The 17,399-nt window shown below is 46.6% G+C and overlaps 1 protein-coding gene across 20 annotated transcripts in view; it reads right to left on the reverse strand.

Moving 5' to 3' along the window:
* The window catches only part of AAK1 (AP2 associated kinase 1), a 165,965-nt gene extending 149,015 nt beyond the window's left edge, over positions 1-16,950 (reverse strand). For 5 of the 20 annotated variants that reach the window (XM_045162274.1, XM_045162275.1, XM_045162277.1 and 2 more), the window contains exons 1-2: positions 16,586-16,950; positions 15,892-16,286 (exon numbers count right to left, since the gene is read on the reverse strand). In XM_045162274.1, coding sequence (XP_045018209.1) covers positions 15,892-16,057 — 166 coding nt within the window. In that variant the 5' untranslated portion in view covers positions 16,058-16,286; positions 16,586-16,950. The remainder of the gene's footprint in view (positions 1-15,891; positions 16,287-16,585) is intronic. The other 15 variants (XM_045162272.1, XM_045162273.1, XM_045162279.1 and 12 more) reach the window with 7 other exon arrangements.
* Between the last annotated feature and the right edge of the window lie 449 nt (positions 16,951-17,399).

A 17,399-nucleotide genomic window follows, 5' to 3' on the forward strand; every position in this document is an offset into this window, starting at 1 on the left:
TTTATTTATTTATTTTTGGCTGCACAGGGTCTTCGTTGCTTGCATGGGCTCTAATTGCGGCGCGCGGGCTTCGCATTGTGATGGCTTCTCTTGTTGCGGACCACAGGCTCTAGGCGAGCGAGCTTCAGTAGTTGCAGCACGAGGGCTCAGCAGTTTTGGCTTGCAGGCTCTAGAGCGCTGGTTCAGCAGTTGTGGCACAAGGGCTCAGCTGCTCCTCAGCACGTGGGATCTTTTGGGACCAGGGATCAAACCTGTGTCCCCTGCACCAGCAGGCAGATTCTTACTCACTGTACCACCAGGGAAGTCCATTGGCATATAATTTAGAAGACAGGAAATACATAATGTATTTCAGGAAAAGCCCAATTCAAAATCGTGCATTTTTCAGAACTGATAAAACACTCAGGGGTCAGGACAACACGTGTTCTTATTTTGAGTCATCTCAAATGGGCTCTCCATATGACCAGGCCATTCTTCTACTTATTCTCAGTCCTTCTCTCCATAAACCTAGGAAACTCCTCCATATCCTTCTTTCCTCTCTTGAACCCCCAACTCAACTCCCACCCCACAGCATCCAAGAGAAAACAGAAGCCATGAGGCAAGAACTCCCTCAACTTGCCAAACCTCACCAATTCCTTCTCCTGCACCCCCATTCTTACTCCTCTTCCTTCCAGATCAGTGAATAAAGTGCTCTTTCTCCTCTTCAAGGTCGTCTGTTCCATAAAAGTCCATGATTCCATCCATGACCTGCCATCACCTCCTCAGCCCTATTTCAACAGTAATCGTCCCGTACTACATTTCCAACTTCCTCCCTAGTGGCCACTTCTTTTCTGCTTAATGTACTCAAGACTCTTCCACCACTTAATAATAATAAATTCCTCCCTGACTCAGCATCCCCCTCACTTCCCATTCATTCATTTCACTCCCACCTAGATTCCACTCCATCACTCCACTTAGAATGTTCTTAACAAAGCTCACGAATGATCCCCGTATTTCCAAATCCAAGAGATGCTCTTCCATCCTCATCCTGAGTGACCTTTCTGCTTTCTTACACCCTGATGTATCCACACCCTCCTTCTTTTAAATCTACTTAGTATTCATTTCCCTCACTCACTGTCTCCCAGTTCTCCATCCGTATCCTCAGCCATTCCTTCTGCCTCCTCCATGTGCTCACTCATTCATTCAGCTGGTTTTCATCCGAGCTTTTAGATGTACCAGGCCCTAGCCAGGCACTGGGGACAGAGCAGCAAACAGGTCAGTCAAGGGCTCTGCTTTCATGGAGGTGAAATTCTAGTGGGGAGGAGATAAACAATAAGCAAGAAAAATCAGCTGACATGTGCTACCTGGCAAATTAAAACATGATGGGTTCCTTATAATGGATGGTCAAGAAAGGCCTGAGGTGAGATTTAAATGAGATCTGAATGACAAGAAGTCAGCCATGGAAAGATCAGGAAAAATATTCCAAGCAAAGGGACCAGCCACCTAAGACACTAAAGAAAAAACAAGGTTAAATGCTTAAAATAAGTAAAAATGAGGAATCACTGCTATGACTAAAAACCACACTGGCTAAGGTGAAGGGAGATACGAGTTCTTGGAGGGGTTTTGGGGGTCAGAGAGAGGAGTCTGAACTGAATCCCAGGTGTGCTCCGCTTTTTCCACCTGCCCAACACTGATGCTCCCTAGGAATCCACCCATAGCCCCCTTCTCTCTTCTTCCACACTGGCTCCTGGTGTGCATGTCAGCTTCATTAATATCATGTGGTTAAAAGACAACTCCCACCAAACTTTTCTCTAAAGCCAAGCCTGTCCTACCCACCAGGGTCCTGAACCTTAACCTCACCACCACTGATTCATGCTGAACAGTCCAAGACTCAAGTCACTCTCTTTCCCTCACACACTTCTCCATTCTTTTCATTGACACCATTCTCTACCTAGTCATTTGAGTCAGAAGCCCAACAGCCATCTTAGCTTCCCCTCACTCCAAGGTGGAATTCTTAACACTGAGGTTTTTATTGTAAGGGAAAGATATGGAGGAAAGCATAGGAACAGAATAGGAATGGAACCTTTCACCTCCACTAATAATGACACCTCCTGGTACAGCTCATACACAGGCCAAGGTTAACAACCCATCTGAGGAATGTCGTCCTGGTCCCTTCTGTATAAGTCTAATACTTCAACCAAATCCATCCCACCACCCCACCTACCCTCCCAAACAGTCTCAACTGAAACTAGGAACTCAAAAATCTTGTCTGAGCTTGAAGAGATCTCTGAGATTACCCAATGATCTCCTTATTTATGTAAGAAAAGACTGGCTGAGAGAAGGGAGGTTATGGGTCCAAGATCACTAAGAAACAGGCTGGATAATCTATTTCCCTTACCTCATACAGTTGTTCATTCATATCCTATGACCTAAGCCCAGAGCCACAACTTGAATACACAGACTTGGACACTGTTCATCCTATCACCTTAAAATCCCTCCAAAACTGCTAGGTGAGCAGATAGCTTAAATAAAACCCATTTCATCTTATTAATATAACATATTCATATTCTAATACTATGCTTTTAAAAGAAAAAGAAATGCTTCATCTTTTGGGCAAGCCTATATTATCTAAAGGTAACTTTTTTCAAGTGAATTCTGTTCAGAGTCGACCTTTCAACAAAGTCATGGGCAAACCACCAGGCAAGATGCACTCTGATCCCTCTTTTCAATGCTCCTCTCTTAAAGTAGCAAGAACAGGGGAGAAATGAGTGCCTGTCTATGTTCCAAAAGTTACACACAGGGATCAGTTTTAGGCACCACCTCTCCAGACTCAATTTACAACTGAACTGCTTGTGCCATATTTATGAAACTTTCAAAGGCCATATCCTCTTTGACAGATATAAAAATCGCATGTCCTCTCCCCACCTCAACCCTTTGAGTCTACAATTTGACTCTTCAGAGGGTATAACCACCACTCCCCACTCTCACTGAGGTTCCCTTCTTTCCTGGCTGGACTGGGCATTTCCAAATTATACATTCCCTTCCTATCTGCCCCTTGGCCCTATGCTCACTACCCTGCACACACGTTGAGAGTCACTGTCTAATTTATTGCAGGCCAACAACTACACAGGGCTTCCCTTGTGGCTCAGCTGATAAAGAATCCACCTGCAATGCGGGAGACCTGGGTTCAATCCCTGGGTTGGGAAGATTCCCCTGGAGAACAGAATGGCTACCCACTTCAGTATTCTGGCCTGGAGAATTTCATGGACTGTATGTTCATGGAGTCACAAAGAGTCGGACACAACTGAGCGATTTTCACTTCATTTCACTTCTACAACTACACAAGCTAGAAAATGAATGCATGCCTTGCTTAAAGATAAATTCCAGTAATATCTGAGTTTTTGATACTTGACCTAACCTTAGTTTTAGAGTTCCTTTATAAAGTTAAGATATTTATACCTCACAGCTCTACTTTTGAGACTGACAGTATTAGGTACCCATAATAGAATCTAATCAACAAAGAGAGATTTACATGATTTTCTGGAAGATGTCCTATCTTGCTTTGTATTTTGTTGTTTTTCAACTTCCCTGAAAAACCAGAAGATTTCTTATGATTGTAATGAGGTTCCAAACACAGAACTATTTTTTTTATTAAAAGAGGGATAAAGGAGGTCTATACCTCTCAAATCTAGTTCTAGTGCCTGCCCAGTGAATTTAAGTTGATTTATTGTATTATTCATTCAATTAATTCATTCTCCAATACCCACCCTTGCACTGTTCAAATTTAAGAGTTCTTAATGCATACAAAATAAATCTAAGGTTTATATCCTGTCTCCTAAGAACTATCTATCTTACACTAGAAAGTAGATATAACTGAATAAACAGCAAAATAAAAGTGTGAGATTACAGGCCCAAAGAGTCAACAGAGACAGCAAGACTGACAGGCATTGGAGGACAGAAAGAAGGAATGTCCATCTGACAGCTGCGGTGAGTACTGAGGTGAGGCAGGACAAAAGATCGGTGGATTAAGGTAGGTGGGTGGGCTGGGAAGGGGATCTCAGATGCAGGGGACACCATCAGTAAAGCATTGGAAACAGCTAAATCCATAGTTCATGGGAGATCAGTGGGAGCACAGGCCTGAATGAAACAGGAGACCTGTGTTAGAGCACAAAGATGTGAAGGTGGACGTGCGCCTGGGGGGCAGGCATTCCTCTGGCAGAGAGACCCAGGATACTAACAGCAACCTGACAGGCTGGGGGAGTTAGCTGAACACACGTGGCTTTTAAGTGGGGAAAAAATAAAATAAAATCTGAATTTCTCCTCTCATTCATCCTGGGGTTTTGTAGATACTGTGAAAATTTTAGATATATAGATACAGAAGATACAGATATCTACCTATAAATATTATCTATTCATTTATCACCAAGACTCTAGCTCCACCAGGTTTTACACAGCAAACCAAATATTGCTTGATAAAAACAAAATTCATGCACCTAAATACTAAGAGTTACCGTTTGCAGACTGACTACATGCTAGGCACTATGTTAAGTGCTCTACAGAATTTCACCCATTCTTACAACCACCCAGGGTGTTATCTGCATTTTGTAACTGACAAGCCAGGATCTTAATAAATTCCCCACCATCACAGGGATGGGGCCAGGATTCAAGCCAAGGAATGCCCACCTCCAGTACCCATGCTTTTAAACTAACTCTTTAAAGTCCTCTAAGGAGAACACCATTGTGCTCCCCTTGATCTAGGCAGTCAAGGAGCAAAGACAGAACTGAATATCAGGTTTTCCTCAATCTTTACTTAGCTACACCTTCTGGTAAAAAATAGCCAAAAGGTCAGAAAGAATTATTTCTTCCAACACCGTCCACTCCCCCACCACCAAGATTCCAGGGATTCTAAAAAACAGTAGAGGACAAAGGTCTGTGAAACAAGGCTAGGAGGCTACCCCCAGGGGAAATCAAACAAGTCTAACAAACCTGTAAGATAATCAGCACTTCCTGAACCAAGAAGATTCACTGACCGGGGAAAATGAGTCAAGGATACTAGCAGGAGACTTGCCACCTCTGTAAAGCTGGGAGGCCCCTCTTCTTTCTTCCTGTCCCTGAAGGGTAATAAAGTCTCCATTTTGTTCTCAAATTCATGCTCAGTTCCAGAAGGACAATAATCTTTCTCTCACTCTAAAGGTCCCAGTACAATAGCTATAAGTGTCCTTAAAAACAGGCGCCAAACAATTACATGGCATTATACTGCTTTCTCCAGGACTCAAGCCCCAGATGAAAGGCATCATTATTTAAGATCATTATAATTACAAATGATAATCCAACATCAATGCTATGCTTGGCCTTTTATTACAATAATATAGGGATGCCATGAACTCTTTCATCTAACAATCTCTTGGCTCTTCAGAAATCATAAATGACACAGCTTCAACTGGCATGGCCTTCCATTGGCTGCCAAAGTTAACTCAGAGCCCAAGGAGAAAAATGGCCAGATCAAGCTGATTCACTCACAGCACATCTCAAATGAAACTCCAAGTTTTTACTCTTTTAACTTTGTTCCAACTTGGGGACTCGCCCTCTGTCAAGGCTGAAGTCTCAGGCAGAAGGATTCCTCTTTCCTAACAATTGTCCATAACTCAACAGAAGAACTGAGCCTGCTTAAAGTACATAACAGACTAATGCCATAAAGCTAATAAGGAGGTATTAGGGGAAACACACTGACTGAAACCGCCCACCTTACCCAGGCACCATAGTAACCATCTGCATGAATTATTTTACGACAGGAGGTCCTGGTAGGGAACACTGAACTAGTAAGCCACAACCAAAAGGAAGAGTTCAGGAAAGGTCAAAAGGAGAGGCCATGTGTCCTACCACCTCCCAGAATCCTTTTCACTGGCATCCATCTTGGCTGGGCAATGGGTGCGCCACCAGGAAGGACCCTGAGTCAGAGAGATTGGCCAAAGACAACCCGGAAACTAACCCCATCAGCATCAAACCCGAGACTACGAGCCACATGACACAGCAGTTCTCCTGGGTTCCCTTGCCCTCTTGCTCTCCATCCAGGCATCCCTTTCCAATAGAGTCTCTTGCTTTGTCAGCATGTGTGTCTCACTGGACAATTCATTTCCAAGTGTTAGACAAGAGCCCCCTTTCAGGTCCTGAAAGGGGTCCCCCTTCCTGCAACAGAGGGAGAAAGTAGGCACAAAATCTTGAAGGCAGTATGGCCTCAAGGTGCTAATACCCATTATTCCTGAGTGATTCAAAATCACATAGAATAAAAAAGTTTTGCTTTGGGTGTACACACGGAACATATGATTTATCTATGTAAAAAACTTTGTTCCTCAAAAGAGACTAAAAATGTTGCAATACTTACTTCAACTTTACTAAGAATATAATGTACAAAGGTGCAGAACTAGATGTGTTCCCTAAAACAAGGTTCCTTGAAGACGGAGTCCCAGAGAAAAGACTCGAGAACAATGCCACTCCAGAAAACCTCGTCTAACCACTTCAGTCCTCACTGCTCCCTTTCCCTCAACCACCCAGAATTTAGAGACTACACCACACACTCCAGTGTTTCAATAGCTATTGTCTTGTGGGGTGCACTTGTTTCCGGTGTGTTGGTCACGTCAACTGGGAGGGCAGGATCTGAGGCTTCCATTACTTCTTTGCCACAGCATTTCTAACAGAGCTGGGAGAAAATACGCTTAGTAAACCTTGCTCCTCCTGGCTGGCAGGGCTAGCTGTGTCTCATGCACTCTGTGTTACACCCACAGCCTCTCATTTCATGATCACAGCAACCCTACAGAGAAGGACATTTACTACAAACGAGGAAGCAGAGGCTCACGATGGTTAAACGACTACCTCAAAGCCAGATGGATAATTAGTGTAAGTGGAGGAACTTGAACCCAAGATCATTAGCTGCAAGTATTAGACTCTTGATGAAAATTCTTGCTCGTACAAAGGATTATCAATATCTTCTCTCATAACATTCTGACCTTTATTATCCCTTCCCAATGGAACCTTGTTTTGAGTAATTCAAGTCACAAAGTGCTTCAACCCCATTTTGGGGTTGCTCAGATATGGGAATTTGGGGAGAATTTTTTTGAGCTCATAATTCACAAATAGTCAGTAGACAGCATTGTTACAATCCCCTCAGCCAGGACCCACACAGACCTGCCATTCTACCTCTGCTGGTGTGTTTGTTGGTTTATTCTGGAAGTAGTTGTTTTACACAGAAAATTACATAGAGACTTTTAACCATAGTAAGTTAAGAAAGATTGCTGGCTTGCTGATTCTGAGAAAATGAATTTAAAAATTAAGTGACATGCCTGAGTCACACAGCAAACTAGACCCTTCTAAGCCATGCTGACTCCTCTCTTTCCCGACACTGAGCAGCATATCATGCTGAAGACCTTGACACTGCTGACTTCTGGGGTTGGATAATTCTCTGTTGAGGGTAGGGGATCAAGTGCATGGTGGGATGTTTAGCAGCACCCCTGGCCCATACTCACTAGATGCCAGAATTACCCCGTCCTGTGACAATCAAAGGGGGCTTCCCCCGTGGCTCAGCATAAAGAATCCACCTGCAATGCAGGAGCCGCAGGAGATACGGGTTCGATCCCCAGGTCGGGAAGATTCCCTGGAGGAGGGCATGGCAACGCACTCCAGTATTCTTGCCTAGAGAATCCCCATGGACAGAGGAGCCTGGCGGGCTACAGTTCATAGGGTTGCAAAGAGTCAGACATGACCGAAGCGACTGAACATGCACCCACACATGTGACAAGCAAAAATATCTCCCGACATTGCTAATTGTCGCAGGGACGGGGTTGGGGGGGGTGGGCGGTGTGTGTAATCACCCTTGCTCCACTACTCTAGACCAGTGGTCTTCAGAGGTACAACAATCCACTGGGTTTAGAAAGAAAATATGAGAATATTTATAGTAACTGTCATCTTAAAAAACAAGATAAAAAAAAAAGACCTCATCTTTACTAATATTTAATACAAAATCCATCTCTAGCACTCCCATTGAGTCCAAATGGCATTCACACACCTCAGAGAGATACGACAGGATCCTGGGGGAAGAAGGAAGCCCCGCAGCAGAGGCTGAGATGCACCGTCCATACGCTTAGTTAAGTGCCTTTACTGATTACATTTGTTTTAAATGGATTAGCCCTCATAAAACAAACAAGGGGATTAAAAAGATTCCTGAGAGAAACCTTCAATAAAAGACAACACAAGCATACATGAGCAACAAGAGAATGCTCCGGGCGTCCTCTTCATTAGTCACACGACAATGCAGAAACAACCACAGTCTAATAAAATATGACAAGATGCACCCATACCTGACTGAGGTGATTTCAGGTGTGGATCTGCATCCACTATCATAAGTGATGCATCTCATTTTAAGTATATACTGTGCCTTCAGAGTCCAGCCAACAATAGCAGGACATGACATAAATAGACAGACAGACATAAATGAAGGGACAGACTGTTTGTAAACCGACAGTGCTATTCTATTAAAAAAGTTTATGAGACTATTTTTCTAAACCAACACTGCCCATTACAACTTTGAGATGATGACATTTTCTGCATCTGTGCTGTTCAAAACTGTAGGCAGTAGCCACATGCAGCTACTAAGCAAGTGAAAAGTGGTCTGATGAATTAAATTTTTATTTTATCTCAGATAATTTAAATTTTAATAGCCACATGTGGCTAGCGGCTACTTTATTGGCCCACACAGTCCTGAACCACTAGTCCTGGACCGCACAGTCCTGGACCACTGTTGCCTCAAAACACCCAGCTCACAGTGAGCAGTGCATTTTTCCTGCTTTTGTATCTTTGGTCGTGTTATTCTTTCTGCCTAGAATGTTCTGTTGACCCTCTCCATCTAGCAATAAGTTCTTATTTTTGAAGACACATTTCAAGTATCACCCTTCGTTAGCTTTCCCTGACTTCTTTTCACCCAAAAATCAATGGTTCCCCATGTCTGTCCCCCTGGCCCTGTTCACCCTTTATCTTAGCATTTAGAGCTATTTGTTCGTGTGTCTGAAGTTCTGTGAGTGTGAGTTCCTCAAGGTAGAACCGTGTCTTATTTAATCACTGCATGATATCCAGCACAGAGTGGGTGCTCAGGGACGATTACTGAACCAACAAACCCAGGTCTCCCAATCGCCCCGCAGGGCTCCCACCACCACACCGAACACACAGGAAGATGGCTCCAGAAAAGGAGGCTCAAGGCTACGCTTTGCTACTTCAAGGGCTGGATGCTACTTCAATAGACAATTCCATTCCTATGATTATCACTGTTTGGCCCTGCAGATGCAGATGTCACAGAGATTTCTTAAGCATCCGTCCTTTGAAGAGGACAAGATGAAGGTGCACAGTCAGTCCCCTTTCTGAAGTGTCAACTTTCAAAGACGGCAAGTTAAAATGACTGCTCTGATGCAGGAGTGTGTTTTCATGTGTACTTTATTAGTATTTACTGAGCTTTTCTTGTATACTCTACCCGCAGTTTTAGCTTCTGAGGTATAAGTATAGCCTCCTCCCAGACCCTCCTACTCAGAACCCATGGGAAACTGATTCTCTCTCTTCACAACCTCTCATTAAGTGAGCTTGACTTTGTTAGAAAGACCAAAGGAAAGGCTTTGAGCATGCAATGGCTTATTCTGGATTTCATTTCTGAATTCTAGATTTGGCTATATTTAGCAAAGCTATAACCGTCATCATGCCTGAAGCCAGGAAGAAGACACCATTCACAAACCACCCCCTGAAAATCTGCAGTTGCCACTAAAAGACCAGACTTCCCAGCAGGCAAAGACATCTGAAGTGGGAGGGGTCAAATTGGTGATTGCGTCAAGAGAAGACCTCACAGGCTTCTAGCCAACCTCCCAGCCTGCTACTGAAGCTCTCTGTGACCTGATTTCCTTTTCTTTTCTCTCCAACACACCTTCTGCTCTGGTCAAACATGATCCTTTTCTCCCCTGTCCATTCCTTCCTGTAACACTGGTCATCTCACTCCCCTACCTGCTTCAGCTTCAAGCTTCTTGCATCTATTTGAAGCTTCAGGACCTCTCTTCCTCAGACACCAGCCACCTCCTCACCCCACTACTGGCAAAGGGCTGAGGCATAGAAGGAAGCACTGCCTACTGGACAGCTAGGCAACCGTTACTCAGACGGCCCAGGGCCACTGGGGAAAGCGAGCAGCCAGCGCAGAAATGGAGAAATGGAAAAGAATTTCCTTCTACCTCACTGTGTCCTTCTTTCCTTGATTCTGGAAGGGAAACTTGTACCAACCAAAATGACACCACCAGACTAGCTGGTATTCCCAGAACTTACCACACTGTCTCCCCACCCCACACTTTCGCACATGCTATTCTTTCTGCTTGGAAAGGCTTGGGTAACCATCATTGGGAACCTCTGGGTAATTTACATTCCTGTTTAAATGACACTTCATCTGGAAACCCTCCACCCCAGGGCCTTTCTCCTTTATCATCTCATAACGTCTTTTTACCATCTACTCTATATCCAGGACCATGCTAAGTGCTGGACACGTATCTTACGATTATTCATTGGTTTATAGCAAACCCGTCAATCCTAAAGGAAATCAACCCTGAATAATCACTGGAAGAACTGGAGCTGAAGCTCCAATACTTTGACCACCTGATGCGAAGAGCTGACTCGCTGGAAAAGACCCTGACGCTGGGAAAGACTGATGGCAGAAGAAGGGGACAATAGAGGATGATATGGTTGGATGGCATTACCAACTCAATGGACATGAATTTAAGCAAACTCAGGAAAACAGAGGACAGGGACGCCTCGCCTGCTGCAGTCCATGGGGTCACAAAGAGTAAGACATGACTTACTGACTGAACAACAACAATGAGCTCTTAAGAGCCAGGCCCAAGTTCCATTCATCCTCTAGCTTTGGAATCTAATACTCTGCCTGATACAGAGAAGGCACTGACATTCCCTAAATGAACACATGCCTGCATCATTCTGATACTACTAATACATATTTCTGACATACACATATATAGATACACACACATTTGTTGGTTTAGCTGGTTTCAAATGTATTTTTTAAATGTCACTACTTTGCACTGTAAGTAGGAGAAACTGTCAATGTTTACTGCCACAGAGACTTAACTGGGTAGTTCTCATTAACCCTAGACCTGAATTCTTTTAGTGGAGGTCAAAATACTGTCCTGAGGGCCCCCTGGTCCACCTTATATAAACCCACGCAGTTCTGGAATGTTGTTTTGGACACAGCAGGTAGTCAATGTTTACCTGTGTCTGGAGCTTAGATGTAAAGCCTCATTTAGCCAAGGAGGTGTGATAAAAGCATAACTTCTCAGACCTCCTTTGAGCATTGCTCCACTTTTCCCATTGAGCTTGTTCTGGAAGCTTAAACCAGATCTTCCCTTGACATCATGCCCGTTACCTCAGACATGTTTTAGTATCTCATCATGGTATCTTCCCTGAGGAAGCTAGAGAAACAATATTCAACCCTGAGCCAGCCAAGACAAAGCCAGATCCTCTGAACTGGTGATGGAGAGCCTTCACTTCCCCAGAAAACCCCCCTAGGACTAGTTAGTGAGACAGGGTGAGCAGGGCTGAAGCCACTGATCTTCTGCTCCAGCAGCTTGTCCTTGGGGTTCCTGTGATTCCCCCCGATCAAGGACAGACCAAACCCACATGAGAGAAAGAGGGATGGTCAGTGGGAATAGGTGGTAACAGGGTCTGTGCTTCAAGTCCACCGCATCACCCCTCCCTGAACTACCTGGCCACTGCCCTGGGCACCTGATGTATGACTCTCGTCGGCCTGAGACACCCCTGGCTAGGATGGGTGGCTAGGTCAGCACCTGGAGCCTCAAAGGAGCATGGCTACCCCAAACATCTCTTGATCCCTTAAGGAGCCATGAGGCCTCTGCAAAGAACATTTGGCTCTGCCCACACACACTGGTGGGGTGGGGGGTGGGGGGGGGCGGGCGGTGGGGTGGTGGGGGGGAGTAGCTGCAGTCAAGCTAGCCTTCATATTGCCCCTACTCCTCCTTAACTATCTGCCTATATGGCTGAAAAATAATAGCTCCCAAATATTGAACATCTGAAAAATGTTGAGTAATTTACATATGTCGCCTCATTTAATCTTCAAGACTGCTCCCTAGGGTGGTGGCTCTGAAACTTCAGCTTGCAGCAGAATCTCTCCAGGAACTTGTTAAAATCCCACAGCCACAGCCTCTGGGGTGAGGCCCGAATTTGCATTTCTAACAAGCTCCTGCACATGATGCTGATGCTCCTGACCCAGGTGCCACACTTTGACTACCACTGTCAGAGAGATCGAAGAGAGGCTGGAAATGTCTTACCCAAGGTTTCACAGCTGATCGAGAACAGATCCAGAATTTGAACCTGGATCTGCCTGATTCCTTGGAGAAGGTGATGGCACCCCACTCCAGTACTCTTGCCTGGAAAATCCCATGGATGGAGGAGGCTGGTAGGCTGCAGTCCACGGGGTTGCAAAGAGTCAGACACGACTGAGCGACTTCACTTTCAGTTTTCACTTTCATGCATTGGAGAAGGAAATGGCAACCCACTCCAGTGTTCTCAACTGGAGAATCCCAGGACGGGGGAGCCTGTTGGGCTGCCGTCTATGGGGTCGCACAGAGTCAGACGTGACTGAAGCGACTTAGCAGCTGCAGCAGCAGCTGCCTGATTCCTTGGGGGCTTCCCTGATAGCTCAGTTGGTAAAGAATCTACCTGCAATGCAGGAGACCGTGGTTCGATTCCTCGGTCAGGAAGATCCACTGGAGAAGGGACAGGCTACCCACTCTAGTATTGCCGGGCTTCCCTTGTGGTTCAGCTGATAAAGAATCCGCCTGCAGTGCAGGAGACCTAGTTTCAATCCCTGGATTGGGAAGATCTCCTGGAGAAGGGCAAGGCTACCCACTCCAGTATTCTGGCCTGGAGAATTCCACGGACTGTATAGTCCATGGGCTCGCAAAGAGCTGGACACAACTAAGTGACTTTCACTTTCACTGCCTGATTCTACAGACAGCGCTGGTAAACACCTCACTGTAGGAGTGCAAGTCTGCCTTTGTCTTGTTTTCCTAAATTCACTGACAGCTCCTTAAAGGCAGGCATTACACTTTAAACCTCCCTATATCCTCCTTCTCAGACCCTAGTAGTACCTTTGTACTTGGTGGGTACTTCACAGGTACTTTGTATACTGGCTCCTCCATAGCTATATACGTGTGTGTGTATGTGCGTGTGTGTGTGTGTCACTCAGTCGTGTCTGACTCTTTGTGACCCCATGAACTGTAGCCTGCCAGGCTCCTCTGTCCATGGAACTCTCCAAGCAAGAATACTGGGGTTGGTTTCCATTTTCTCCTCCAGGGTATCTTCCCGACCCAGGGATCAAACTTTTGTCTCTTTATGCCTCCTGCAATGGCAGGAGAGTTCTTTACCACTAGCCCCACCTGGGAAGCCCAAATAGTAGTGCTCTTGCATTGGCTGGGAATCAAACCAGGGCCTCCTACATGGCAGGCAAGAATTCTACCACTGACCCACCAATGCTTAGCACCAATTCTCCAGGCAAGAATAATGGAGGGGGTGGCATGCCCTCCTCCAGGCAATCTTCCTGACCCAGGGATCAATCTCATGTCTCTTTCATCTCCTGCAATGACCAGCAGGTTCTTTACCACTAGTGCCACCTGGGAAGCCCAATTTATTTCTAAGAGCCACAAATTCAAATTCAATTAGAGTCAAAGAACATAAAGAGGGCAACACTGCCAAACCAAGTTTTCCATGGCCCTCCCTCTTGCTACTCTGAGTGTCTGTGCCGACACTGAACCTGGATAATTCCACCTCATCCTTCAGTCAGTCACTTCCTGCAGCAAGCAATTCTTGGCACTCTAAAACTGCACCCTAAGTTAATTTCCATGATGGCTCATATCGCTTGATTTTAACTGGCTGTTTTCCATCTCTCAAAGTAGTATGTAAATCCTAGCATCTAGTTTTAAATTATATTCCCCAGAACCTAGCACAGTGCCTGGTATATCGCGGACACTCTATCACTGTTTGTTGAATGAATGAATGAACACAGAGCTGCAAGCTCTCGGTTCCATTTAAAAATAAAAGGGCATGATGTACAGTTCTCAGGGATGAATTCTGGGGAAGAAAAGGGCAGCAGAGATGGAAAATTTGCCTTTTCTCTTCCCCATCAACTCAGACTCTGAGAAGTGGCACCACGAGACAACATCCTAGCTGAACAAAATGTTTCTGGGCTATAAGGTCAGCAGAGGCTGTTGACAGGGAAGGAAGGAGCTTGGCGCCCCCTCATACCTCCCAATTTCTCTCTCACAGACACACTTCTTCTCCATTTCTCCATCCCACTGCGGGCCAGGGCTCTGGCACAGGGATGAGACAGATCAGACTCAAGGGTGCAGAGCTGGCAGCGGGCACAGAAGCATATCCCATCCTGCACCAAAGTCTACAAGGAAGGATCCAAAGGGATAGTGACTCAGACCCCGGATCAAGTCCAGCTAGAGCAGCACTGAGAATGGAAAAGCGCGTCAATTTCATAAGGCCATCCACTGCCAGATGTTTTTTTTAAGACACTGTTTTTAAAGTAAAGACTTCAGCCATAACCCCAGAAAACTGGGCCCAGCTGAATCCCATGCTGATACAAGCTGAGAGCCTGACACAGCTTCTTCCTCCTCCAAGCCCACCAGCAGCAACACTCACCGTGACAGGCAGTTCCCAGGCCCGGGTCAGGACCTTTGCTCCAACCTTAGCTTGCAAAAAGGCTCCTTCCCCAGCAACTGAACTGTTCCCCCACCATGCTGCAGTAATACAGGCCTCCCCTTCCCCCATCCCTTGTCAGCCGATAAAACAACCTACAGCAGGTTGGCCCCATCCAATTAGTTTGAATAGCTTCATGCCAAGGAAATTGCTGCTTTTATTAAAAATAAAAGCACACTCGGCAGGCAATGGGCTGTGAAAAGTATGAGTCTGGCATAATTATGAAGGTCAAGGTTAAGGTTACCAAAAGAGACATGCAATAATTTCCAGAAAGCCTGGGGGATAAAGATATATACCTACATGTCTGTAGATATAGAGGAACACACATGTAGGGAATTTACATAGTAGATCTATATAACATCCTCTCCAACAGAGAAAAAGCAAAAATCAGATGCCACTCTCAAGTAATTCTTTTGGCAAAACACACACACCCCCCAAAATCAAAGGACAAAAATAGGAAGAAGAGGGGCCCACTGGACTGATTTCAAAATAACCACATTCATTCCATGTAATTTCTGTTATCCGAACTGTATCCTGGGGACCTGATTACAGTTAGGTCAGGAAACAAACCTAGTCAAACCCACCAAGAGCCTTGGCTCTTGGAAAAACACATTCTGACTCCCTGAAAACCCTCTCTTCCTTCTAAGCCCTGCTCAAGGGAGAGGGAAAGTTGGGTGGGAGGAGAAACCCCTCTTAAAGGTTCTCCAACCCCACCCTGCAGCCCTCACATCAGTATTTCAAGTTTTAGGAGGATCACAAGCCCCACACCCTACATCTGATGTGAAGCTTTGCACTTTCACACATACGTTTTTCTCTTCTGATCCTCACAATTCCATGAGGCAGGCAAGCACTGTCCCGTCAATATATATATTTTTTTTTTAATAAAAGGCCACCGAGGTAAACAATTTCTGGCAAACTCCCCCCACCCCATAAAGCCCTGTCACTCTGAAATCCCCGTTTCAAATTTCTCAAGGACAAGGATTTACAGGGAGGGAGAAGGATGGGTCAACTGGGCAAAAGCCATTCATACATTCAACAACTGGAAACCAGAGTCTTGCTGCATCAGCACAAGATTTTAATTTACGGCGCACCGAAAGAGTCCCACCATACCTTCCGCCAGCACCTCGTCCACAGTGACCTGCTGTCGCCCAATGCCAAAGACCCTTCCGATGTAGCCGCTGCCCAGGCCCGAGGTGCTGCCCCCTCCTCCGCTGGAGCCGGAGCCCAGGCCAGAGCCACCCTGCTCTCGCCTGGAGTCGAAAAACTTCTTCATCATGCGAAAAGGAAGCAGGAAAGCAAAATACCGACGGTTTCTGGATTTTTTTTTTTTTTTTTTTTTTAAACAAGAGATCCAAGGAGATTTCTTCTCGGATTTCAGCTCGGAGAGGAGCCACCCGAATCCGGCCGTGGGGGTGGGGGCTGAGGGAGGATGCCTATAGGAATATGCGTGTCAATCGCGCGGAGGTCCCCTCCTCCTCAAGAGAGCGATTCGTGTAAGTTTAAACCTGCGATGACAGAGGGAGAGAGAGAGGATGAATCAGTAACACACTTAAAAATTCAACTGCTGAGTCCTAGGGGGAGCAGAAGCCACCATCCTGGGGAAACGCTTCATGAATTTTCCTAGAGATAAAAACCCCGGGGCTGAAAACGCATCCCCGGCCCCAGAACCCGGGACTCCAGTGCCCTGGGCTCTGAAAAAGGAGGAATTCGGGCCGCCTCGGGTAGCGCTGACCCAGCGGGCAATGCCTCCCCTCCTCCCCGGTCTCCCTGCCGCCCAGCGAGGCAGCATCCCGGCGGCACCCACTTGAGATGGCTCGGCGGCCGGCGCCCAGCTACCAGCCCCGCAACATTGTCACGGCCGCCGGGCCAGCCTGCGACGCGGAGAGGAGGCGGCGCTGCAGCGAGAGCCGGGGCCACATTCGGCGCCCGCCCGCCCGCCAGCTGATCCCCGGAGCGCCCGGCGGAGACTGACCCGCCGCCCCTCCCCCGCGCGCGCTCCCGCCCGGCTCCATCCACCCAACCAGGAAGTGAACCGCCGCCGGAAGTGCCTTCCCGAGCGGCAGGGCCAGGGGTGAGGCCCCTGGCGGCCTCCACTCTGTCACCAAGAATGAGAACGCGTTGTCGGAGAGAAGGGGAGTGGGGAAACGGGGTCTCCGTGCGGAGAGAGTTTTGGAAAAGAACGTTGATATTGCCCGACCCGTAGAGCACCATGGGAAAGGTAGTTCGCTGCAGCCTAGCGGCTGGACTACAACTCCCAGAATGCCCTGAAGGAGCGAGAGAGGCGGCTGCGGTGGCCTTCTCCGCCACGGAGGTGGTTAGCGGGGTGGTGCATTTGTGGGATTCGGTTATTTAAACACATCCGGTAAAGAAACTGCCAGGGACTAGGGTTTCCACCCTGCTACATGTTCCACCCTTCTGGAGCCATCTTATTTGTGACTTGACCTCCCTGCACAAGGGATTCTGGGGATTGTGGTTTCCAAACGGATCGAGGCTGACACCTGAAGGACGCCGCTTAGCCGCTTAGCCCCTAGCGGGTCCTGCGGGGCTTACCGACGTCACCTGGACTGAGGTGGAAGACCGAGGGCGATCGGGAAATTTTCGCTGGCCGTTGGTGCCTG

The sequence above is a fragment of the Bubalus bubalis genome, chromosome 12, assembly GCF_019923935.1.
Source record: "Bubalus bubalis isolate 160015118507 breed Murrah chromosome 12, NDDB_SH_1, whole genome shotgun sequence".
Classification (NCBI taxonomy): domain Eukaryota; kingdom Metazoa; phylum Chordata; class Mammalia; order Artiodactyla; family Bovidae; genus Bubalus; species Bubalus bubalis.